The sequence below is a fragment of the Alosa pseudoharengus genome, unplaced genomic scaffold (assembly GCF_046254945.1).
Source record: "Alosa pseudoharengus isolate Yale_2024_CS ecotype anadromous, Long Island Sound unplaced genomic scaffold, YU_APseudo_1.1 YU_APseudo_1.1_scf_1, whole genome shotgun sequence".
Taxonomy (NCBI): Eukaryota; Metazoa; Chordata; class Actinopteri; order Clupeiformes; family Clupeidae; genus Alosa; species Alosa pseudoharengus.
In genome coordinates, this window is record NW_027468564.1 from 21,898,473 (window position 1) to 21,926,314 (window position 27,842).

Sequence of the window (27,842 nt, forward strand, 5' to 3'; positions counted from 1 at the left end):
TGAACTTTCGCGATTGGTTGCTGATACAAAGGAAGTATCTATATATGGATCACATAGCGTCATACAGGAAAAACAGAGCTTTCCAACGGTACTACACACGATGGTCACGGTCGCGGGAGTGCATGCAAGGTCAGAATCAGTGCTCGAATTACGTGGGAGCCAGAGGGAGCCGAGCTCCCATAGAGTGACGACTGGCTCCCATGAAAGCAACAAAGTCAAAAATCTGAGGGGGTGTCTCATATCTGAAGGTGTCTGGCATTTAATCTTAAACAACCGCTCATTATCTATCCCTGTGCGATCTCTTACCATTAAAGACGTTAAATTAAAATATAGGCTACTACAGGACATCGACCTACCCTACGCTCTTGAACGCAGCATGACACTTCACCACCACACCATATATGAGCAAACCGCGATCGTTTTGACAGCACTCGCAAATCTGAAGAAGTCACCCTGCTTTGATGCGAGTGTTTTGTCTATTTACATAGGCGTTCATTGGGCTAGCCTACATGGTTTGATATGTGCTGAAAAGTCCTGTTTGCTGTTGAACTTGCGCTTCACCTCTATGTTGATTGACAAAGCCATAAATTATGGCCCATAATGCAGCCTACAATGATTGTGTTGTCTGATCTGTAGCTATCTGCCATTCAGAGCTCCGGAAAGTTCCCAGATTTTTTGAAACACCTGTTAGCAATCTCTGATGTCGGAATATTTAATGGCTACCCGACAACATCTCAGTTCAAACTCCAAAATTGTTCGTCTATTAATTTTCCACGGTTCAACACATTAGCCTAATACTAGAACATAGCTTGGCTGCAATGGTTCATAATTTCTGCCAGTTAGTGCTTTTTCCCTGTGTACCTATAAGTTATACTACATGCATTATTGTGTTTGACACTGAGGATAGCCTATCTGAGATGGTGGTCTGGTTCAAATGAGTTACGTTGTGAAATTGAGAATGGCACAGATTAAATCGTTTAGTCTATTTCTTTGTATTGTGAAATGAAATATGGACTAATACAATCAATAATATGTTGAAATTAATTAAAAGCAATCAATTTCTATGAAAAATCTATGTCTGTTGTGTGCGTGTGTCAACGTAAAGCCTAGGCCTACCATGCGCATATATTGTACGCCTAGGCTATTTCATCGCCTTGTTAGGCTATGCACGGGGTGTGCCAACTTTTTATGAGATAGAGAGACCCCCTTAAAGACAAAAAGATAATTCGAGCCCTGGATAGAATGCTAACTTTCGCTGAATTTAGGATAAATATACAGGCGTGAGTAGACACAATATAATGAAATAAACACCTAAATGTGTAAATCTGATTTTTTTGTTGTAGTAGTGTGATAGAATACATGCTAAGGTAACAGACTAGCTCAAAATCTCGAAATTGACCAGTGCATGAAAAAACAATGTTTTCACCTGCCGTGTCTCGCCTTAAGCAGCGACAAAACAGAAGTTATGATTTTTGGCCCTCCCAAATCAAGACACACACTTGTCAGTAAACTAGATCACCTTGCCCCATTTGTCAAATCCCATGCTAGAGACCTGGGTGTTATTCTTGATTCTGACCTTAGTTTTGATGAGCAAATCTGTGCTGTTGTCAAAAACAGCTTTTATCAGCTACGAGTAATCGCCAAAATTAAGCCTTTTCTGTCATTTAATGATCTTGAAAAGGTCATCCACGCCTTTATTACATCACGGCTGGACTATTGCAACTCTTTATACCTAGGCCTCCCCCCGTCCCTACTAAATCGACTTCATGCAGCTGCTAGACTGCTGACCGGTACTAAGAAACATGACCACATTACTCCAGTCCTGGCTTCCTTGCATTGGCTCCCTGTTCATTTTAGGGTCCAGTTCAAGGTGCTTTTGATTGTTTTTAAAACTCTTAATGGGCAGGCCCCTAGTCACATCACTGACCTCCTCCATCTGCATCAAGCCCCCAGGTCTCTCAGATCAAATGACAAAGCTCTCCTCCATGTGCCCCGGTCAAGGCTCAAACAAAAAGGTGACCGAGCCTTTGCAGTTGCAGCGCCACGGCTGTGGAACCAATTGCCCCTGGACATTAAAAATGCTCCCTCCATCTATGCTTTTAAGTCTAGGCTCTGTAAAGTTATGTTGTAACAATAATCCACGAAGAGTTATCCACACTTGACTTTATTTGCAGAACTGTTCAGTTAGACCTTAGGAACACATCACTTCACTAATCAACCTGTCCGCTACTCGTGTATTGATACTCTGGCTATAGATCTCATCCCCAGACTCTAACACACCTACGATGTAACAATCCGCTCAACAAACTAGTACTATTACAATACAGGCTCAAAACCCACCTTTTTACCTTCTCCTTCCCAGCTCTGTGTCTGTCTGCTCTTTCTGCTTTATTTCTGCTTTATTTCTTTATTCTATTCTGTACAGCACTTTGGTCAGTGAAAGTGTTTAAATGTGCTCTATAAATACATTTGACTTACTTTTACTTGCACAGCCATGTTTTCAGTGAGCATGCTGTGACTTGGCAGTAGGCTACAATGTGCCCGGGTCAGCCAGGCTATTTCATAGTATTATAATCTGTAGGATAATTGGGTTGACCGTGCTGCACAAACGCATTACTGTGTCAGAAGTTATCGCTCCCCCTCCAACGTAGGTGCTTGTTTGCATGTCAACAGACACTGTTTCTAGCGGGCTATCATCACATTCTTTTATGAGTAACAACATAAAACACCACATGCATCAACCTAAATGCTTAATTTGTATTTGTGAAAGCCTGTATTTTGATGTGTCCTAAAGCCGTTCTGTTATGTGTCTTTAAAGGTGTGTTGGTGGTGTGCTCTGCTCCCTAGGCTGATATTAGCTTTAAAAATATCCTTCGCATCCTTTTTATTCGCATCCTAATTATTGTACACTCCAACATTTGGTACAATAAAAACAACTTGTTCATTGGTAAACCTCTGCCTCCCCCTTTAATGTGTTGCACTCTTTTAGATTTTGACAGCCAGTATAACACAAAATTGCCCAAATTAAAAAGTCTTCCCTACTGAAAAAACCAGCCTGACCAGCTAAAGGTGGTTTGCTGGTTGACCAGCTTGTTGACCAGCTTGTTTGACCACCATATGATGGTTGACCAGCTAGACCAGCAAATCTCTTGCGAAAACATACCTTCAGCTGGTTTACCCACCTAACGATGGTAATTCAGCTGGTTTTGCTTGTCGTACCACCTCAAGCTGGTCATTTTAGCTGGTGTTGCTGGTCTACACTGCTGGTTTAACTGGCTGTGCCAGCTTATGTTGGTCAAACCAGCATGACCATCTTACACCAACAATGTCAAGCTTGACAGGCTGGTCACCAGCATGACCATCTTGCACCAGCTGTATCCCACACGACAGGCTGGTCAAACCAGCATGACCAGCTTCCTCAGATGGTCACGCCAGCATATCCAGCTGGTGGTCCAACCAGCTACACCAGCAAAGACCAGCAAGAGCTGGAAGAAAACCAGCAAAGACCAGCTTAAACCAGCTAAAACCAGCTACCAGCATAAGCTGGTTTCTAGCTGTTTTTTTCAGCAGGGTTTATTTAGATCAGACAGTGAACCTAATCAAATGAAACAAGACCAAGATATTTAATTAGATCAGACAGTGAACCTAATCAAATTAAACAAGAAGATATTTATTTAGATCAGACAGTGAACCTAATCAAACTAAACTAGACCAAGATATTTATTTAGATCAGACAGTGAACCTAATCAAATTAAACAAGAAGATATTTATTTAGATCAGACAGTGAACCTAATCAATCTAAACCAGATCTTGTTGTTTTATGATGAAAGAGTAAAAAAGTAACTAAAAGTTAAATGTAATGACTGAAACATCTAACCAGCACAAACACCCAGAAAGGTAATATATTGGAGAATAATCAAACACAAAGTGGAAAAAAAAGGAAAAGCAAAATGATCATCTCATATAATGACAGAAGCCATAGATTTAAAATATCTTCATGACCACTCCACACATACTGTACATAGTGCTTCATAGTTTAGCTTATCCAATAGATACAGAACTTGCTTGAATGATCAAAACATGTAATGTAGACAATATAGGGAAGAGGCTAGAACATATCTGCCTCCTGATGTTGCAGGACACAAGGTCATGTGATCTAGACCAGGGATGCTGTTCCAGAATTAAGAAGAAATCCAGCATAGAGGGGCTCATCAGAGAAGCTGTCGGTGATTGTGCAAAAGTGTGTGGGAGTGTCACCGGAGACCCTGTAGAAGGACAGAGTGCGGGCCTCACGGTCCAGATACACTCCTATCTTCACGTAGTGTGAGTATGGAATATATTTATAACAATAACAACTACCACGGCGTATGACATACATGTGTGTCCGAGTACGCTCCACAATCCAGGAGTAAGAATTCCTTCCAAGTCTAGCATTACTCCCTGTTCCTTTCCTTGTCATTTTTCCATAAGCCACTGCAGGACCACCATACCCACGCAACTCACTCTCCCAGTAGCAGGGTGTAGGTAGAGGCTCTTTGCTTAAAACCTGCCTCAACTTATCAAATCTTTCTTGATAATTATAATACGACCGCGCCCCACAGGTTGACATCTTCCTGTTCCCGGGATACAGATAAAGGTATCTATTCACTGTCATTGGGTCCAATGTCAGATTACAGGCAACTGTAAACACAACAAGACAACACACATCACAGTCAAATGGCAACACTTAACAACAAACAATATAACAATAAGCATGTATTCACTAGCCTAGAAATCTAGACGCACCCTAGCGGCAGCAAATGTAATTTCCTGCCAGGGTAGTCTAGCAACTCTCCGTAATTATAGGCATAAAAAGCCCAAAAAATATACTTAAAAAAAAAAAAGCATAATTATGTTGGCAGCTCCACTTTTAAGCTTGTCCATGTTGTCATTTTTGGGTCAAATGGCCTTTTGAATGGGAATCGTAGGGGCACTATTTTGATACATGATCTCGTCAAAATCGCTATTTTTAAAACACTAAGAAGGCTCGACACAACATGAAACTTTGGGTAACGCTTTAGAATAACATGTGCTTATTAGGTATTAACAGTGCATAATAAGCAGTTAACAATTCATTACTAACAGTTAACTGTTGTTATCCTTTAATAACATTAACTAACTGTTAACATGCAGCTTGTAAGTGTTAATAAGCAGCCTTTTAAGTTACTTACAAGCATATTTGTTAACAGTTGTAAGTGTTAACAAGCAGCTTGTTAATGCTTGTTAATGGTGTATAAGACAAAGAGGTGGATAACTAATACGCTTATAAGACCTTTCTTACCTATTTGTAGTACATTTTGCAGCCCCCCAATCTAAAGGGAGGACCATGTAGCCTATAGCTCCACAAGCCCAACCTCCTATCTCTCTATATACTGTATCTATCTATCTAGCTTGGTTTAGCTGTGAGAAATGCACCTTCAAAATTGTTGCAGTGAGCAGGAATCAAACCCCGGTCTCCCTCGTCAAAGAGTGCATCGATACTTGTTGAGCTACACTATTGTTCCTAATTTGCTGATGAAAATGTTCATTTTGATTCTATATTCCGATGTTCTATATCATACTAGCTATGCTTTTTACAAATATGTTTCTGATGGAAAAGTGGTGTTTAATTTCCTTAATCTTTGTTCAGTGAACGCATAAAACAGTTTGTCAGTTTGTCAGCAGTCTAAAGATATGCCAGCTTTGTATATAGTTTGGTTACCTAGCAACCGAGGCTTAAAGACGATAAGTGGGTGCATTCAAAGCTCTGGTTCAAAGTTGCAAACATAGGCGAACGTTCGTAATCGATTTGAAACATGTTTCAGTTTGCCTTGAACAGAGGCGAACATTCGTGGTCTGTTTCTGCATTAATTAAACACCACTTTTCCATCAGAAACATATTTGTAAAAAGCATAGCTAGTGTGATATAGCACTTCGGAATATAGAATCAACATAAACAATTTCATCAGATGTATAAGAAAAGTAGTGTAGCTCAAGAAGTAGTGATGCACTCTCTGATGCAGGAGACCGGGGTTTGATTCCTGCTCACAGCAACAATTTTGAAGGTGCATTTCTCACAGCTAAACCAAGCTAGATAGATAGATACAGTATATAGAGAGATAGAAGGTTGGGCTTGTGGAACTATAGGCTACATGGTCCTCGCTTTAGATTGGGGGGCTGCAAAATGTACTACAAATAGGTAAGAAAGGTCTTATCAGCGTATTAGTTATCCACCTCTTTGTCTTATACACCATTAACAAGCATTAACAAGCTGCTTGTTAACACTTACAACTGTTAACAAATATGCTTGTAAGTAACTTAAAAGGCTGCTTATTAACACTTACAAGCTGCATGTTAACAGTTAGTTAATGTTATTAAAGGATAACAACAGTTAACTAACTGTTAGTAATGAATTGTTAACTGCTTATTATGCACTGTTAATACATAATAAGCACATGTTATTCTAAAGCGTTACCAAACTTTGATCGAAGTATCATCAGTGTCTACATGAACTCAAGCATTGAGAACATTCCCTGCTGAAAAAACAGCTAGAAACCAGCTTATGCTGGTAGCTGGTTTAGCTGGTCTTTGCTGGTGTTCTTCCAGCTCTTGCTGGTGTAGCTGGTTGGGCCACCAGCTGGATATGCTGGCGTGACCATCTGAGGAAGCTGGTCATGCTAGTGTGACCAGCCTGCCTTGTGGGATACAGCAAGATGGTCATGCTGGTTTGCTAGAATGACCAACATAAGCTGGCATGGCTAGTTAAACCAGCACTATAGACCAGCAACACCAGCTAAAATGACCAGCTTGAGGTGGTACGACAAGCAAAACCAGCTGAATCACCATCATAAGCTGGGAAAACCAGCTGAAGGTATGTTTTCGCAAGAGTTTTGCTGGTCTAGCAGGTCAACCATCATAGGGTGGTCAAACAAGCTGGTTAACAAGCTGGTCAACCAGCAAACCAGGCTGTTTTTTTCAGCAGGGTTGTGACAAAGTCTACTGGTTCAATTGTTTCCAGTGATGTCCCCACACTGCCAGGCACACACTTACTTTATGGACTCTGCTTTAAAGGTTGTATCAGCGATAGCGGGGATACGTCACTTCTGTTGATGTTCAAACAAAACAGAGCGCTAGCTCGCTAGTCCCTCCCCCTCCCTCCTGTGCAATTAAAACTCTCCTAAACTGTCAGCCAGAGACAACAATGAACTCTGCCCAATGCCTCCTTGCCTGTGCCTGTTAAGGTGTCCACGACCATGACAACCTTGACAGGGACAACAACGAGGCGGACATCCCCAACCACCCCCCCTCCCCGGACAATTGCACTTCCCTATCCCACCCATATCTATTTATTTACAAATGTACTGTTATTACACTTATACATTATGCCTTATTCTACTGCTCTTCATGCTATCCATCCTGCACATACACTTATTCTTAATACTATTATAATGTTACTGTATCTGCACTACAATGGTACTGTTACCACACTGCACATAGCTGTACATACTGTACATATCTGCCTATATGGTTCATACTGAATATCCATATTTATTCTGTTTTTCTTATATTCTGTTAATAAACTGCATATATCTATATTCTTACTACTATTATATTGTTACTGCTACTACATTGCACATATCTGTACATGTTGCTCATGCATTGTTTAAATTACCGGTACATAGCCATATTTATTCTGCTTTTATGAGGTAACTGCTAATACACTGCACATATTTATATTTCATTTATATTACTCTAAACCACTTTCTGTAAACCAACTGCATACTACTGTCTACACTGCACTATGTTTCTTGTCCTGCCTATGCACCACCTGTCTATGTTTTTTTGTATCATATTGCACTTTTTCACTGTTTTGCACTTCTGGTTAGACACAAGCTGCATTCCGTTGTCTTTGTCCTTGTACTCTGCACAAGAGAGTACCGAAGCCATGACATAGCGTTGCCAAGGCAGCAATTTCACTGGATCTAAACAAATCAATCTAACCATTGAAATCACCATAGCGGTGGCTTTCTTATTCTATTTCAATAATTTTCCAACGTTTCTAAGATGTTAGTATATTTTTTTACACTGTAGGAATCACATACTACAACATATATTCATACCAACACGATCAGATTTGTGACTACAGAGTTTTATTTTAGCATGGGTTTCCTCTGTAAAAGAGAGATCTGCATGTATCTTCACAGCATGTGGTTAAAATCCTTAAATTCACGGACGTATTTTGACTTTCTTTTTCAAGCAAAAAACGTCACTCTTAACAGCCGCCAGTCTTTGAGAAGGCGTGAAATATCCACTGGAATTTTGTTTCTTTATATTACACCTGACAGGGAATCTGTGTTATGTGGGTAAGCTGCTGCCTAGCAGGTAAAACACGTTTAAATAGCTGTAGCCTACATTTAAAACAGTTTATTAGCTAGAAATGATGCCACATGTCTACATTCAATGCTATTTAAGCCACTTCGAAAGTTTGTTTAGATCCAGTGATTCTGCCGTCATGGAAACGCTACGTCACACTTCAGGACTCTATGACAGTGGTTCTCAACCTTTTTTCAGTGATATACCCCCTGTGAAATATTTTTTCAGCCAAGTACCCCCTAACCAGCGCACAAGAATTACCGCTATACGCTTCAACCACGACTCCATCGTTTGAGTTTTGACAGTGATTGACAAGTGATGGCGGGTGGCATGTGACAGGTTGGGTCGAACCATCCTGGTATGGGGGTGACTCTGGGTTTTTAGGATAATGAAATTGAATAGCCTACTGAAATATAAAATTCATTTTATGAACCTACATTTTCCTGAAATATTTATTAAATAATTGTTTTTAAAAGTATTTTTGCACGGATTCTACTTTTTAAATATATGTATATTTTAATTTTTTCATGTATTAGTACTAGCATTGATTTTATTTTGATTTTTAAAGAATTAAAATATAAAAAGCGTATTATAACAATTCTTATATTTTGACATGTATCTCCCCCAGAGCAAGCTCATAGCTCTACATGCATTTCATGTGTGTGTAGGGCAGACTGTCCTGAATCTGGCAATATAATTGCCATGGTGGAGGGATTCTCTGGGGCTGAGCAATTTACAGACATATGTGGTGTGCTTACAGAAATAAATGCCATTTTTTTATTTAGTGATTAAATGACCTTTCTGCGCTCCATATCTGTGACAGAACTGATCTGACTTGACTTGACCCGAGTTTGCGTGTTAGCCAGTGTGTGCACTTATGATTCTCTATAACTTTTTACTGCATTGCCATGAACAAAGTAAAGGCAAAAAAGGTGTTTCTTTGTCGAACAAATTGGGATGCAATGTGAGCCTTGAATTGGATGCCATGCAGGAATTTGCTAGGATCTCAAAACCGGATTATGAACATTATTTGCCATAGAGAAACACACAATAGCGTTGGATTATAAACATGCTTTGCCACAAAAACAAACAAAAATGTGAGGTAAGTCGAGCTATATGAAGTTATTATTTTGTTGTCACTTTGTCTGTTTTATAACCCAGAAGGATGTACTTGGTATCAAATGATAGCTCTGTGTCTCCTCTTTCATCTGACATGCGTGGCATATCTATGCGATCACAGGTCCGCGAGTAATTCAAACGAGAGTTATGGGTGTGCAGCGTTGGTTTTTGTACATGACGTTATTATTTTGCAGTCACTTCGTCTGTTTTCATAAGCCAGAAAGATCGACATACTTGAACAGTTGCGGAGCAACAGAGAAGAAAGGGTGTGTTTTTTGACGGACTTTGCGTCAATCGGGTTCTAAGGGTTAAAATCTCACGTACCCCCTGGAGTGCCTTCACGTGCCCCCCGGGGTACGCGTACCCCCATTTGAGAACCACTGCTCTATGACAATAAAGTTGAATCCAATCCAATCTAATGTAATAAAGAAAAGGAGAGAGACTTACATATAGACAGTGGCCTTGTTACATGCGGATTCTTCAGGACTGCATTGTGATACCACTGGACTGACGCTCCTGGGTACTTTGAGTCTGAAATGAAACTGATTGCTTTCTTCGTAGGTGTAATTTTAAAGACATCAATTGTGGAAAGCAAGATCTTCTTGATATCCGGTCTCATGTACCACGGAGCGTCTTCTGTTGTGTTCTGTATGGGTGAGCTACCGTTGGAACCGCTCCTGAAGTTCTCCGCTGCCTGTGAGGTTTTTTGCAGATACAGTTCCTTGTAATTCAGAGAGGTGAAGCTGAATATGAAAACATCCTTGACCTTTGGGTCCATCAGGAAAGTGTTGAGCTCCGGGCCAGGAGTTTTAGTCAATCCTGGTAATAGCTTTCGGTACATAGTGACAATGTTGATCTCAGTCTCCTTTCCATCCAGCCACTGCTCCATTTCCTTCCCACTGAAGCCAGATGCATCTTGGGACATCAGGAGGTCTCTCAGGGCTGTTTCCTCTGCATTGCCTGCTCTGATGGCTGGGATCAGAACTGCCATTTTCCTCAGGAACTCAACGGTGAAAACACTCAGACTTCTTTGGAACTGCTCCAGTTTGGTGATGATGTCTTCAGCCTTGATCTCTCTGCTCCCCTTCAGCAGATCGTTGGTTCTTATCTTAGCCTGTTGGAAATCATCAATCGCCTTCTCTGCTATTGCCACTAGTGTCTCTGAGATGGCTCTTTTGAGCTTGAGCTTAGTGTTAATAAGCTTGCTGAGTGGATACAGCCAGACCTTCACAGGTACAACCTTCTCTCCTGCCTCCCCCAGCAGGCTGGGCAGCTCTTTGTACACCTCCACAGCCTCCTCAAATGTAGAGGGAAGTTTTTTCAGTTGAGTGTCACCATAAAACCTGCATTTGAAGTTTTTGACCCTCTGCTTGTCTGCACTATTCAGCCGTAGACTTGCTTCCCCAGAGATGGCCAAGGTCGGGATCTTGTTGATCATCGCATTCAGATTTCCCTCAACTTCTTGCCTCTCTGAATAATCACGGGCTGTTTGTTGGAACTCCATGAAGGCATCAGCCCCGTAGAGCACACCACTGACCACATGGGTGGCGTCTGTCCCATCAAACACCTCTGTATTGGGAGTCTCCAGTTCAGTTATCATAAGTTCCTTAAACACGGTGGTCACATGGTACTTCAGTGTGATGCTGCACTGCTGAGCGGAGGTTCTCTTCTCATTGAGGTAACTGGCAGATCCACTGACCTTCACCAGTCCCCCGAGGAAGCTGGCCTTCACTGAGGCGCTCACGTCCAGCAGACTCATCTTGTCACTGAGGGTCTCAGAGGCGGCCACTTTGAATGTTGTGTAAGGCTGAGGGCTGACCTGTGTTTTACTCTGGATGTCATCAGCCTTCCAAAGGCTGATTCCTGAAATGAGACAAGGACACCAGCTGCATGACCAACACTTGCAGTAACTAGCTCTAATACAGTAACTGGCAATGGCACTTCTACAGTAATGAGCATTATTACGCGGCTCTTCACAATGCAAGTAGAACGCTCCATTGACTTGAATGGGATTTCCCAAAGTTCTAGCGCTCATTATTTTCGACTAGAGGACCTCTGAAAAAAATAATGACCGCTGTCAATGGCAACAGAGTGTGTGCTTCGAATTCAGGTCTTTCATATCACTCCGCAACTACTGGAACTTCATTCAAAAGTGAAAAGCAGACGGTTGATCAGCTGTGTTCTAAAGAATGTTTGATTGAAGTTCAGCGTGTGTTGTTGCAAACTATTTGTTTCTAGCAAAAGACACGATGAACGATAACAAATAGGCTATAGCCTAGGCTATGTAGGCTAAATAGTCATATCGTGGGGAGTTTATTGTTTCGTTTTGGCAAGTAGCCGTGTAATAAGTGAGATAATGTATAGAACTAATACAGTAACAAGCATGGCAATGGCACTACTACAGTAATGGGCATTGCAGAGCAATGAATTGTCTAGTCTAGTTTGTTTTTAACTTCATCACCTGGGGCCTGTACTACGAAGGGAGCTTAACCTACCCAGATGTAACCCAGGGTTACTTTGTTAAACCGGGGTTGACAAAACCTGGTTATCTTTAGTGGTGTTAATCGGTACTACGACGCTGATTATGAAGTTGATTTGTTGAGCCGGGGTTAACCTCATTGGAGTTTGTGCACGTTCACATAAAAGGGGTGGGTTGCAGCGCAAATCACCACTTTCAGTGATGACGCGTTCACCTTATTTTATGGATGAGGAATGCACAATTATTATGACAAGTTATGAGGAATTAAAACCCAATCTAAGACAAAAATCAAATACGTCGGCAGTGAACAAAGCAAGGCAAGGCTGTTGGCAATGTCTGAAATGAGTTGAAATAATTAAATAGCCTAATTTAAGTTCATAGAAAGGCCTACAGATGCAACCCAATTCAGAAGTGGGCATATAGATTACAGTAATAAGGATAATTGAATGTTTAAGTACTGACTGATTTAGTGTATGCCTAATCCTGTGAACATTTCAGATGCAACACCATTGCCAAACGCACATGGCAGCAGGTGAAAATGAAACACAAAAACATTATTCAGAATAGTAGGTTTATATAGTTATAGCTTGCATTAATATTTCTTAATTATGAAAACATTTAGGCCTAGCTTATAGCCTTCACTTGGTCTCTGTTTTACAGCTAACAAGAAACAGGTGTCTTCGAACACTACTGTAGGAGGAAAGGCACCAGAGTGTTTTACAGTAGCCGAGGAGTTGGCCATCGCAAATAATAGTGGAAGGCCGATTATGGAGGGGGTTGAAGGAGGCATTCGGTCGGATTCTGGTGCTGTGGAAATGTGTAGCCTTTATGTGCAGGCTACAGTAATATGACATTCAATTCAACAAGTTTGTTAAAATGGTGATTTTTATTTATTAGGCCTACTGTAGGCTATGTCCGATTTATTTTAGGCTATTCTTGCTCAGATGTTCAGCATACTGTAGGCCTATGTCCGATTTATTACGTACAGTATTCTTCCATCACCGATTGAATACATGAATGTCCACGTACGGGCATTGCTATGAGACGTCTTCCTAGATCATCTGACAAAGATAACGAATTCCCTCAGCTGACAATCTACATCTTCATAGAATATCGTCCGGGTAGGCTATATATATTTTCTGGCGGTCTCTAAAACCCCTCGCCCTGCGAAGAGAGTCCCTCACGATTTGCGCTCCAATGTCGTATGGATCATCCAGGTACGCCGACATGTCTCGGGAGAAATTGTTAGTGGAGGGGTGGTACTTATAAAGGGTGTGGTTAACGGAAACCTCGGGTTAACCAAGAACATAACCTGGTCGGAGCAGGTTTGAGATGCAGCGTAAATTGCCATGGCAGCATACCTCGCTTAAAACCTATCCACCTTTCGTAGTACGGGTTAATCGGGAAGTTACGCCACACGTGATCAAGTTACTCTCGAAGTTACCCAGATAAGCCAGAAACCCCGCTTCGTAGTACAGGCCCCAGGCCCCTGTGCTGTATTCCATCCACATTGCTGATTGAAAGCAGCGCTTCATTAAAGGTTGGAATGAACAACAACTTTCACTTGAGGCACAAGTCCTAGGATGAAGATTACCTATGACTTTCACTTCAGGCCTAGGTTGAAGATTACTTGAGTCCTAGGTTGAAGATTACTTGAGGCCTAGGTTGAAGATTACTTCAGGCCTAGGTTGAAGATTACTTGAGGCCTAGGTTGAAGATTACTTGAGTCCTAGGTTGAAGATTACTTGAGTCCTAGGTTGAAGATTACTTGAGGCCTAGTTTGAAGATTACTTGAGTCCTAGGTTGAAGATTACTTGAGGCCTAGGTTGAAGATTACTTGAGGCCTAGGTTAAAGATTACTTGAGGCCTAGGTTGAAGATTACTTGAGTCCTAGGTTGAAGATTACTTGAGGCCTAGGTTGAAGATTACTTCAGTCCTAGGTGAAGGCCTAGGTTGAAGATTACTTGAGGCCTAGGTTGAAGATTACTTGAGGCCTAGGTTGAAGATTACTTGAAGATTACTTGAGGCCTAGGTTGAAGATTACTTGAGGCCTAGGTTGAAGATTACTTGAGGCCTAGGTTGAAGATTACTTGAGTCCTAGGTTACTTGAGGCCTAGGTTGAAGATTACCTATGAATGGTACTGGTACGAGTTGGTCACTCATATATTAAAGCAGGATGATAAGGCCTGTACCTGGTACGAGTCGATCACTCCAGGCATTGTAGAGCATGCCTACTTCCAGCGGTCTGCTGAGGGCACTGATCACCAAGTCTGAGTCTAAACAACAAGGGTTATAACGTTAGAGAGTTATGAAAGCATCACAACGTTAAACAACAAGGATTATAACATTAGAGAGTCATGAAAGCATCACAACGTTAAACAACAAGGGTTATAACGTTAGAGAGTCATGAAAGCATCACAACGTTAAACAACAAGGGGTTATAACATTAGAGAGTTATGAAAGCATCACAACGTTAAACAACAAGGGTTATAATGTTAGAGAGTTATGAAAGCATCACAACGTTAAACAGCAAGAGTTATAACGTTAGAGAGTTATAACAACAAAGGTTATATATATTATATATTATATATATATTATAATATATTTGGTCTCTGCATTTATCCCAATCCGTGAATTAGTGAAACACACTCAGCACACAGTGAGCACACAGTGAGGTGAAGCACACACTAATCCCGGCGCAGTGAGCTGCCTGCAACAACAGCGGCGCTCGGGGAGCAGTGAGGGGTTAGGTGCCTTGCTCAAGGCTTCACTTCAGCCGTGCCTACTGGTCGGGGGTTCAAACCGGCAACCCTCCGGTTACAAGTCCGAAGCGCTAACCAGTAAGCCACGGCTGCCCCAGTAAAGGCATCATGATGTCTGGTCTAAACACATTCATTAAGGATTATAAAAGCATCATGATGTCTATTCTAAACAATGTCATTAAAAGTCATAAGGCATCATGATGTCTGGTCTAAACACATACTGCAAAAACTGCTTTTCTAATAAAATCTAACCAAGTATTATTAGTCTTATATTAAGATCAAGATTAAGATCTAGTGTGGTGTTGCTTTCTCATAAAATAATTTGACTTAATTTAACCCTCTATTGCATGGTGTTGCCATTTGGCAACAGTTGATTTATCTTAGTGTTTGTAATTGGGAGTAGCACAAAACCCCTCCGTTTCTACTCACACCTGTTCCCCGTTATTGTCTTGTTAGTCTAGTCCAGTCCTCTGTCATCTGTTAATAATCTGTGTATTTCTACCCCCCTGTTTCTCTGTTCTTTGTCGGATCGTCTCTCTGTTCATCCTGAGTTCTGTCTAGTAAGTTTGTCAATTTTGTAATTCATTAAAGTGTGTTTTCTGTCTGAATGAGTCTTACGCGTGGATCCTATCTTCAGTATCTCGTTGACACCGTCTGCGTTTATACTATCGGACAGCTTACCGTAAAGGCTTACCATTAGGGATGGGCAAATCAAGGCTTGAAACACTGAAACGTTCGAAGCAATTGTGCTAAATTGTTCCGAAGCTTTGAAACAATTCCGACACCTCAGAGCTGTTAAGGGTGAAACAAATCTGTCAAATTCTTCGTATTGGAGATGTAGTCTTTAAAGTTTGTGGCTCGCTGTGTTACCTGTGTTCAGTCTTTGTCAAAAGCTAAGCAGTGATTCCCTTGGTCAATTATTGGATGGGAGACGACATGAAGTGACAATAAAGAGAATCTTATTGCTGCCACTAGTGTTCTCTAAATCACTTTCTTATAAAAACTCTCGATGTCGCAATGTGTTTGCTTTTTGACCATTCTGAGAGTTTAGTTGAAACTGTATGGTTAATGATGAAGTAAGAAAACATAAACAGATACGATCTGAAACAATACCTTACAAATCAAACGGGGATCGAACCACATGAGCAGCCTGGGCTACCGTGCAAAAAAACACCCTCACTAACCACTACACCATCATGGTTATTACTTAAGATAAGTCTACACATGTCATGTGACCAAAGTTAAGTGAACCTTCGGTGCATTTCACCGGTGTCGGCAGGCGTGCCCGCGCGTTCAATTAACAGGGGATTTTAAACAGGGCTTTGAACCGGTTCAAGGAACGAAAACGAAAACCGGGAACTTTTTGTATTTTACAGGGAACAGGAACGAAACCGGAAACGTTATTATTTGTTATGTTCTGGAACAGGAACACTTATTTAAAAATAATGGTAACCGGTTAATACCGGTTTTATTTCGTTCCTCAAAGTTTTCGTTGCCTAATTAACTAAAAAAAAAAGTAATTATTTTCCTGCACATGTTACCATGACGGCTGAGGTTCAATTCCTGTGTGACATCACATCAGACATTCGCTGACTGAATGGAGAGAGAGCGGTGGATTACAAAGTCTCCACTCCACATCTTAAATAAGAGGTAAATTACGATCCATCGTTAATTAAAATGCTCATTCCAAACACAATAGCTATATTTGTCGACTCCACGTTAATGATGGACTAGCGAACATTTGGCTAAATGGCGCCAACACCTCTGTTTGCCTAATGCACAGATGGCTTGTTACGGTATGAGTAGGCCTAGCTTCTACTGGATGGCCTTTTCCCCCGACAGTTGGAATTTGTTGTTGCCCGAGTGCAGGGGCGCCTGCAGGAATTAATGCTATCCCCACTAACACAAAACGTTAAGGGAACGTTCGGGAACGTTAGTGTATGGTTCCCTAAAGGGTAGTTCGAACCAAACCAAAAACTAACGGTTAGGGAACGTTACCTAAGGGTTCCTTAACGTTCCTAAACGTTAAGGGAACCAACCAACCAAAACGTTCTCCTGTGGTTGCACAGTACCTTCACACAACGTTCCCGTTTGGTTGTTATTGGTTGTTTTTGGTTGTTCTGAGTGCTGTTTTGACATGTTTATTTTAACCAGCTCCGTTTAAGTTTTTGAAGTAGGCCTAGCATATACAAGGTTTGCAGTCACTTGATATTCACTAAAAACTAGATGTACCGCAGAGCGGTACAAAATATGACCGCCGCCCAGTCCAGCACATTTTTTCCACAAAAATAAATCACGCTGAAAGGCCTATATGATTCTAACTGTCTCACTAAATTGCATTATCCACACTCAATTCTCACTGATATCTGTTAGACAACAAGTACCAAAACATGATTAGTTCATAGATTTCACATGTAAAATTAATTTTATACAACCCCACCTCCATCTTGCCTGTTCATAATTCTGAGAAATTCTTGAATTGTGTGCATGTACATGTTTATGTTATGCGTGTGTGTGTGTGTGTGTGTGTGTGTGTGTGTGTGCGTGCTTGTGTGTGTGCCTGCGTATGTGCCTGTGCATGCAAGCGTACATATGTCTACTGTGTGAGTATGTGTCATACGTATGATTACTGTGAATGTATGTGTGTGTGTGTGTGTGTGTATCTGTTTGTGCACATGTGTGCACATGAAATGGGTTAACATGACCCCTGGAGGCAAACATACAGAAAAAAATGGTCATCCTAGGCCCTACAGTTCTCAAGATATTCACAGAGAACTGTGTCTGCCCTACCCTTCTTTCGGGGGGTCCAGTCCAGCGGGGGGGCTACAGATCAAAACGAAAAATTACGGTTCCATGCTATCCATGTGGGGGTACATGCCCACCAAGTTTTGTGTACCCCGGTCTTTCAGTGTCCCGGGAATCCTTGTTGGTGTACGTCACTAAATGTACACATAAATTATTTTATTGTAAGGCCCCCCATGAACGAAAGTACACAAAACTTGGCATGCATTCGGAGGGTGTCATAATGATCCTACACTTTTAATTTCGTGCAGTTTCGACCTTGTCAGCCAGAGATATTGTGATGAAAACACCTAATTTTTTGCTTTTTCATTTTTAACTAGGTGGCGCTATACATAAAATAAGTGGTAATGGGATGGGTTGACATGCCCCCTTAAGACCAACATACATAAAAAAGGTGGACCTCCTAGGCCCTACGGTTATCGAGATATTCACAGAAAACTGTCTCCGGCCACCTACAGGCCAGTTGGTGTATAGTAACATAAATGAATTTATTGTGTGGCCCCCCATGAACGGAATTCCACGAAACTTGGCGTGCATACAGAGGGTGTCATAATGATCCTACACTTCCAATTTTGTACAGTTTTGACTTTGTTAGGTCACAGATACCTTCAATTACAACACCTCATTTTTACTTTTTTGTGTTTAACTAGGTGGCGCTATACATGAAATGAGTGGATATGGAATGGGTTGACATGGCCCCTTGAGATCGATCAACATACAAAAAAAAAATGGTCCTCCTAAACCCTACGGTTTTCGAGATATTCACAGAAAACTGTGTCTGGCCTACCCTCCTTTCGGGGGGTCCAGTCCAGCGGGGGGGCTACAGATCAAAACGAAAAACGATGGTTCCATGCTATCCATGTGGGGTTACATGCCCACCAAGTTTCGTGTACCCCGGTCTTTCAGTGTCCCGGGAATCATTGACAGAAATTTGGGCATGCGAAAAAGAAAAAAAAAAAAAAAAAAAAAATCTGACTAAACCTATATGACCGCCGCTTCGCTGCGCGGCGGTCATAATAATTGGCCTTATGTAATCAAATTAAGATAAGGAGTAAGAGAATATATTTATTTTTAGGCTGATATCAATTTTGCTATAAACAATACTTTTGTGCTTGATTTCAGTTTTGTAACCGTATGAAGTGAAAATGCTTAAAACACGAATCTATCAATAAAACAATTTTCACTTCTACATTTCACATTTCACTTGGCTCAATATAAAAGTCCAACCGTTACACCCCCACGCCAGTAGGGGGAAGACAACGCCTGGTCTGCATTCAGAACCGATTGCAGTTTCACATTGGATTAAACAAACAATAATACTTCGGTAAATAAAATATAAAATATTTTTATAATAGTTTTCTGCTATCACTAGAATACATTCAAAACATGTTTCATTTGTTCCTGTAGCCTACCATTACCATTTTACATTCACACATTTTACATTATTTGCATTCGAGGCTTCTGATTAGGTGGCGTAATGCGTCTCTATTCATTCCAATTCCATGCCGTGTTAAATGTGTGTGATTGATTCGCCTCCATCAGCTTTAGAAACTGGAGACAATAACAGCTATAGTCGACACTAACACAAGCTCCATTTCAGTTTTTGAAGTAACATACAAAATGTTTGCAGTCACTTGATTTAGATCCACTCAAATGATTGGTCTTATAAAATCTAAGTAAGGTAAACATCATATCAAGATAATATTTATTTGAGGCTAATATCAATTTTACTAAATAAAAAATATATACTTTTGTGCTTTTTTTTTTACCGTATTAGGTGAATGAACTTTAAACAAAAATCTATCAATAGAACACTTTTCACAACTAAGAAAATTCACTTCTTTCATTTCACAATTCACTTCAGTTCAATCAGACAGGCTCTCCCTTACACGTACTGTAGGCCTACCCCCACGCCAGTAGGGGGAAGACAGCGCCTCTGGTTTCAGGTGATCGATTGAAGTCTTGTCCTGACTTCCGTAAACGGGCTCTGTTTGAATCCCGTGATTCTTGAACACCGCTGGAAGAAGTCTTGGAATGGATTACACTCGTCTTGAATTCGATCTCACGAAAGTAAGTGAAATATGTTACAGTTTCATGATGTAGGCCTAGTGGTTGTAATGCAAGGGTTTGAGGTTTAACCTTAAGTATTTTCACTTGTAGGGCTTTGTTATATTCTGATTCTGCCAAGTTTGTAATTTACCAGAGCACATTGCTTGTTCGTCTTTGTTTGAGCTGTTCTCAACGTGTTATGTTTTGCAGCATTGTATGTTTTGTGTCATCGTGTTAACCTGCTCGCGTTGATGTTACAAATAATAGCACAAGGCTAACGTTTATTTTAATTAGTTTTAGTGTACAGTCAGTCCTTTTAGGCAAGTCACTCGGCAGCAGTGGTGTAGGCTAGGCTAATAGGCCTACTGTATGTAGCTGGATCTAGGCTACTGTGATGTAGGCTAGTTAGCTGTAGTGGGTAGGCTGATCAACCCCAAATGTATCCTAGTCTATTTTAAGTGGGTATACTGAGATGGTGATGCTTTTTAAGTGGGTATAACCTACTGAACAGTCCTGCATATGTAGGCTACACTAGAGCCATAGAGATGGCTATAGATAATGTATACACTGTCGGCGGCCATCTTGTAACACAGTTGATCGGATAGACGATTCAAGTGAATAGACCTCTGAATTTTGCCTTCAAAAAGCTGAGATCCGGTAGCCTATCTTGCAATTTTTGCTATGGGAAAATAACATGGGGAGAGAATTATTGCACTCTCCCGTGGACGAAGAAGTCTGAAATGCAGACATTTTGCTCAACACACGTTTGTCCTCTGCCTTCGAGTGGTAGGCTAACTGTGATCTTCAACAGGCCTACGTTAAGACAGCAACTTAGATTTTTGCTACCCCAGACCTAACTTGCAATGTAACTTGTCATAGGTAGTTAGGTTAAATTAACACCCTGATCTCCTTATAGGCAAAGATGGCAGTTTTGGTTCCTTTTTGTAGGCGAACTTCAGAGGTCTGTTGGGAAGCATACAGGAAGGGGCGGAATGTGTGTAGTAGGCTATACACAGCTGCCATACTGGCTTTACAAACTAAGCCCATGCATTTCTATGGATGCTGTGTCTCCCCATTAGAAATTCTCTGGGCTACAATACAAAAATCAAGTCAAAAGCTGGGCCAAATATCCAGTCAAGAAAATCTGGTTGTGTACAGATGACTGATTGCTGCAATACTATCAATAATAGTTTTCTCTGTATGGAAATACTGCTTTGCTCTACTACTGGCTCACAAAAACTTTGTTCTCTTAACGTAGATTCATACACCAAAGCTATGGAAAAATGTCAGCGGCTGATGGACACTTCTAGCATTGAGGCGGAAGAAGATGCGAGCGTCCACAAAAGGCATTGCATGGTCACGTGATGGTAAGACCTCTTAAATACAGACTACATTATTTGCACAATTCAAATATTCTTTTTGCAATCAGTGCAGATTGTATGGTCTTTTATTTCAGATGAATCCGTTCCGCAAGCAAGAAAGCATTCCAGGATGGTGCGTGTGCCTGGAAGCCCTGTCTGTAAGTTAACATTTATACATGTATTATTTAAGAAAACCAGTTGAGTCATATTTCCTACCATGGAACTACTGACATTCATGTTTATTAACCTGGTGCATATCATGTGACTGTTCTGATGTATTTGTCTCTTCCTGCCTTTCTTAGGTCAGCAGATGTCACTGCCTCCACCACCTGCATGTGAGTTTTTCTTTTTAGCGATTGTTAATGTAACAGCATAGGTTTATCTTTTGCAAATGTCATGTGCAAGAAACCTACCATAAATGAACTGACCAATATTCATATTTAATTTCTTTTTAGATGAGTCAACACCACACAGGCAACCAGCTCATTGCCCAGAGCTGGATGGGTCTATTATAACGCCTGCCACTTCATCTTGGGACCCAGTTGAAGGTACAGTGTCTTTGAATTTTCCATTTCCAAGTAAATACAATTTCATGACAAGGAACTTGAGAGTAACTAACTTTTTTTTTTTGTAAACAGCACAAGTGACTCATCACACAGAGGGAGGTGGCTTGGCCATGGAGACGGAAATAAGAGGTAAGAACACTCACTTAATTTGTTCACATATGCAGGTATATAATGTATTTAACAACTAAAACTAACACCATCCATTTTCCATAGCAATAAGGACAACCATTACCGCATGGCACAGCGAATGGACGCATTTGAGGAGAAGATGGATGAGCTGCTCATGCTCTTAAGGAGCTCCCAGTCACCTCCCTCTGCTCCAGTCGATGACATATTGCTGTCGTCCTGCTCGACAGTCACTGAGCTGCAGGAGAGGAGGAACAAAATGCCCTCCCTCCAGGACCTAAGCGGGCAGAGACCATCACCAAAGACTCCACATATCCTGCACACACACTCTTTAACTTCCTCCCCTCTGGCAGGCGCTACAGATCCCTGCACACAAAAACAACCAGACACAAGAACAACTCTTTTCCCACTGCCGTCACTCTCCTGAACTGCAGATAAGTGGGGTCATCCCCACTTTGACCGTTTACCTGCCCATTACATACTTTATCATTCCAATATGTGTCTTGCACACTACATTTGCACTATTACTTTGCACTCTACATCACACTCCATGTGTACTTATATTGGTATTATGTCTTATTTGTATAGTTGTTTTGTATATTGTGTTGGTATCTGCCACAATGTATATTGTTGTCTCTATTGTACAGTATATCTGTCTATTTGTTGAATGTATAGAGCACCTACCAAAGTCAAATGCCTTATGTTAATATACTTAGCTAACACTAAGTCTAATTTATATATATATATATTGTTAGGCCTTTTATATTGTTTTTTTTGTCTTTTGATAATTTTATATTAAAGTTATAAGTTCCATCGATTTTGCCTGTTCATTCTTTCCTGCTAATATATAATAATGCATTCCTGCTCATGCTGTTTAAAGTAATAATACAATTGGTATGCAAAGGTTGCAATGTTAGGGCAAGGTTCCCTAAATGTTGCAATATTACAACGTTTAGGGAACGTTATGGGAACAGTTAGGGAACGTTAGGGGAAGGTTTCTAAAGTTTGCAACGGTTAGGGAACGTTAGGGGAAGGTTTTTTAAAGTGTGCAACGTTAGGGGAACGTTCAGGGAACGTTTTATATAACCAAGAACTAACGTTTCCGGAACATTCAGCAAACTTTCCATGGGAACCAAAACTTACTCAAAAACTAACCTTCGGGGAACTTTTGGGAACCAAAAACTAACGTTTCCGAAACCAAAAACTATGGTTCCCAGAACGTTTTGGAAACCATAAATTGTTAGCTGGGATGGTACGCACACCCATCCCCCCGAAAAAAAAAAACGTTCACGCGTGGACAGTATTTTTCCTTTAGGTTCGTGCATACATAGCATAACAACATCCACATGCAATAATGCAACAACAACGTCTACAATTACCTATTCATTTGGGCAACTTTATACATCCCTATACAGGCTAAAGCTACCTTTAGTTGTGTTATAGCTACTGTAATGTCTGGCTTTAAACAGCTGTAATGCAGTCGTTCTGACAAGCACACCAATTGCTTAGCCAACCTTGTTCTTGCCCATCTTGAATAGCTGCTCTAGCTTTGCTGCCTCCATCATTTCTGTTTTCGTTGTTTAAACTTGTGATATCCATGATGAGTAGGCTATTGAGTTAGTGAATTAGCTCAACATTGTGTGCTGATAACCATATAGAAAGCCGAGTAAAAGAAAAACAAGTAGCCTATGCGTGCCTGCGTGCGTATTCTCTCCTGCTCAAACATGCGTTAATTTTGATAAGTGTTCACTAACTTTACTTAATAGAAAATTGTAAATAGCCTGATGGCATGCAACTAATGGGATACTGTGCATAGTAGGAAAGGTATGGTAGGCCAATATGGTGTGAATATACACACACACAAGGTAAATTTTCTCTCGTTGTTGAGTGATGGTACGCACAGTGCGTAGGCCTACCGGACATACACCTGCAGGCGCGCCTGCCCGAGTGGCATAAGTGTCTTAATAATGTCGTTACGTTTGTGTGGAAATTTTCTCTTTTAACAATAAACTACACATTTGAAATAATTGTAGGCCTATTTAATTATTATTATTAATAATAATATAATTATTATTATTTAATAATGGTTGTAATATTATTACATTTGGTTTAAGCTGGATGAGAAAGATGTGACATAATTCTATAGCATTAAAAAGCTGACAGGAACGAAATTAACCGTTCCTGGAACAGTATTTTTTTGTTCTAACCGGTTCGGGAACGTCAATTTATTGGTGGAACTCATAACCGGAAACGTTATAATTCCGTTTCTGTTCGGAACGAACCGATTGGGGGGAAAAATCGGTTCAAAGCCCTGATTTTAAACGATATTTCGAAGCAGTGGTCACATGACATGGCTGTTTTGAACCACGTTTCGAAGCAGTGTTTCAAAACACTTGTGCTTCGAAGCCCCGACACTGATTCGAGACGTCGGTTTCGAAAGTCACACCCCTACCATAACCAGGAAGTGTAACATACAACTACTTTTTAAGCGGTAAAGTCAAAACTAAACTGCAAATAATAGCCGAGTCCCTAAGAGACGCCTGTCTCTTTTAAACGCCTGGCGTGGCTACAGATCTAGGCCTGGTCTGTTTTTTAGTTTCGGGTTGTATTTAATCTTCTAAAACCCGTCAGATCGTCTGTTTAAAACCCATTGCAGAAAGGAGTTGCAGCGGTGTGAATTTGATGTTGCACATCGTTGCAAGCCGTTGCAATTCACCATGTCTAGTTACAGTTGCAAGGTTTTAGAATGTTGCATCAAGTTGCTGGTTTATAGAATGTTGCAGCTCATCTTGTCGCAAATTTTAAGCCAGTATGGTGCAGACTGTGCACGCTAACGTTATGATTAGATGGCATTAAAAGACTGCGGTAGGGAAAAGCTAGAATTCCACATTGTGGAATTTTTTTCAATATGAACTATGCCTATATTCGCTTTGAACAAAGGCGTCTGCTAAATCCATAACCATAACCATATGTCCGACTCAGTCATCGTTCAGTTCATCCCTTTTGTTTCAAATTTGCGGATAGGCCGATGGGGAGCTTGTTCTTATGCTGGCAACGAAACAATAGGGTTCACGAATGTTATTCTTTATTCTAAATGCATATCGCCATGGCGAAAAAGAGAAAGAAGTAGGCTATGATTTGAAACCATAACAATAACCATAACCATATTAGGGCCTAGATAGCATATAGTTTTCACTAGGCGCGCCTAACAAATGGCAGTTGGACCCCAGCAGACATAGCAGTTAGGTTAGGAGTCTCATCCTGAAAACAAGCAAATTTGTATGCCAGTGCGTTATGCAAATTTGTCCTAAAAACAAGCAAATTTGTCTGCCAGAGTGTTGAGTAAATTTGTCTTGAAAAGACTCCTTTAAAATAAGTCAAAAGGATCTTTCGAGAGAGTACTAGCAGGGTTGCCAACTCTCACGCATCTGGCGTGACACTCACGCTTTCAGCACCAATCTCACGCTCTCACGCACACTCAAGAAATGTCACGCCAAATCCATTCTTTTTTTTTGCAATCCGTTCATTTTTTGTTGATGACTAGACTAGATCACAGCATTGTTTCTAAATGACAGGATACGAGTTTAAGGCATACATATGTCTAGACCGACAGCAGGTAGTTCTAATATCAGCCTACAACGTTCTCAGCGCAGTTTTCTCTGATTGTTGATTTGCTGACTGTTTAATCCGGTCCGCGACACCTTCACGGAACACGCTGCTATTTAGACATGAGGCAGACCGACATAAGTGTGGCCGCCCATTCTTCTCTAGGAACTACTCGCGAAGTAGCCTCACAGACATCACATGAAATAACTTTTTCTCATCTTTTATAAGGTGCTATAGCCGATATTTGCTGCGATAAACGGTTCGTGAGAAAATTAACTTAAATAAAATAACTTAACTTAATTAAAATAATCATATTAGGCTACTATAGCTCTTCGCTCATTTCAATTCATATAGGAGGAATATTTCACAAACTTTTCGTTCCACACATGACAAACCGTAAACCAGAATAAACAGCAGACCTTACCAAACACAAAGGTGTAATGCAATCCCCTGTACAATAAGCCGTTCCAGAGTAATCCGGTTTTGAAATGGTAGCAAATTTCTAGATATGGTCTCCAATTTTGGGCTTTAAGTGTCTTAAAACTGAGCTGTGCTTAAATACCTACATATGTGTAAATATTAAAATCAGAGGATATACAGCTCACGGCTAAGAGTTTGTCGATGTAGCCATAATGATTTGTTTTCACAAAATGCTAAGCATGCATGTATTTAAGTGTCTTAAAAAAGTGTGCTTATATTGGTCAATGCATAATTTCATAACAGGCCAAATAGAAAATAAATGTTAAATGTTAAATATAGCCTAGACATAATATTAAAATCAGATGATGTAGGATAGTATAGAGTTAGATAAAGTTGGATGGCTCCAGAACTCACACCAGTGGATTGGGTCTTAAAGGAGCCACACCACATTTATGACACTATAGCTGTTCTGTTGACCTTTAGATTGGTTGCTACTGGGCATGAAGGGCAGGCCAATTATGAGTTCTGTCCAACATTGATGGTAGGTTTAGAAAAAAAGTCAGCACATTTTAATCATTATTGCAATAATACCAATAACCGTGATCATTTTGGTCATGATTTTTCATCAAATGTTCATACTGTATCTCTAGTGGCTGGTAGACTTTGGAATCCACCAGCCACAATGGTAGGTGGAAAAAAATATTTTAGGCTTTTTCCATCCCTGATACATATGTACACTCATACACACATTCATATGTCTCAATCTGTCCATTTCTTTCCACAAAACTCGCCAGAAGTCATAAATTAAGGGGTTATTTTTCAATTTTTTCTACTGAGCTACTACCTTTTTCAGGTGGGCAGGGGGGCCCTTTTCATGTCTGTGCCCAGGGGCCCAGTGGCTCATAATCCTTCCATGCCACGGGGTTAAAACACTGATCTTGTTTTCAAGTGCAATCAATACTTTAATTGTACATTTTGAAGAAACTTTTCCATTCTATTAGGTTTTTTAAAAAAAAAAACATAAATCAGGGATTATACTGTACATAGCAAAAAAGTCAGGGGACAGCCATTTTTAAAATTAGGTTTAGGGAAAAATTTAACGCACACACACTATGACTTCACAAAATCTCACTCCAGCCAAACACTCAAAGTTGGCAACCCTGCGCTAGTCCATAAGATGTTGAGAGCTACACAACAATACCTTGTCTGTAAGATCTTCCAACATTGAGAGATAAACAACAGTACCTTGTCCGTAAGATGCTCCGACATTGAGAGCTAAACAACAGTACCTTGTCCGTAAGATGCTCCGACATTGAGAGCTAAACTTCAGTACCTTGTCCGTAAGATGTTCCAACATTGAGAGATAAACTTCAGTACCTTGTCCGTAAGATGTTCCAACATTGAGAGATAAACAACAGTACCTTTTCCGTAAGATGTTCCAACATTGAGAGCTAAACAACAGTACCTTGTCCGTAAGATGTTCCGACATTGAGAGCTGAGCAGTACCTTGTCCGTAAGATGTTCCAACATTGAGAGCTAAACTTCAGTACCTTGTCCGTAAGATGTTCCAACATTGAGAGATAAACAACAGTACCTTGTCCGTAAGATGTTCCAACATTGAGAGCTAAACAGTACCTTGTCCGTAAGATGTTCCGACATTGAGAGCTAAACAGTACCTTGTCCGTAAGATGTTCCGACATTGAGAGCTACACAACAGAGGAGCAGGCTGAAGCGCAGAGAGAGGACGATGCATTGCAGGCGTCGGCCACTAGGGGCGCTGAAGACCACACTGGCCCAGGAGGGTCCCATGGCAGATGCTGAAGAATGATCAAGGATTAAACATCAGGAGAGAGTTGTGCAAAATAACAAGTTTACAAGCATTACCTCCTTCTTAGATATGTTTTGGGTATTATTACACTGCAAAAACCAAAATCTAACAAAGTGTTAATAATCTCATATTAAGATCAACAAATCTATTTGGTATTGTTTTTAGTATGAAGAGACTGACCTAGTGCTCTCTAGAAAGATCATTTTGACTTAATTTAAGAAGGCGATGACTTATTTTAAGGAGTATTATCAAGACAAATTTGCTCAACATACTGGCGGACAAATGTGCTTGTTGTTTAAGGATGAGATGTCTTAAAATAAGTCAAACTGTTCT

The 27,842-nt window shown here is 40.6% G+C and overlaps 1 protein-coding gene and 1 long non-coding RNA gene across 2 annotated transcripts in view; one reads left to right on the top strand and one right to left on the bottom strand.

Moving 5' to 3' along the window:
• LOC143117390 (verrucotoxin subunit beta-like) overlaps positions 1-15,448 on the bottom strand; it is a 37,736-nt gene extending 22,288 nt beyond the window's left edge. Inside the window, exons 1-3 of the mRNA XM_076279094.1 lie at positions 15,370-15,448; positions 14,182-14,265; positions 9,980-11,373 (exon numbers count right to left, since the gene is read on the bottom strand). Coding sequence (XP_076135209.1) covers positions 9,980-11,373; positions 14,182-14,265; positions 15,370-15,448 — 1,557 coding nt within the window. The remainder of the gene's footprint in view (positions 1-9,979; positions 11,374-14,181; positions 14,266-15,369) is intronic.
• Positions 15,449-19,552: 4,104 nt separating this feature from the next.
• Positions 19,553-22,298, top strand: LOC143127513 (uncharacterized). The gene is made up of 6 exons (XR_012987648.1): positions 19,553-19,623; positions 20,861-20,969; positions 21,059-21,121; positions 21,266-21,298; positions 21,419-21,658; positions 21,743-22,298. It is a non-coding gene; the product is annotated as an uncharacterized LOC143127513 (long non-coding RNA).
• Positions 22,299-27,842: the final 5,544 nt, after the last annotated feature.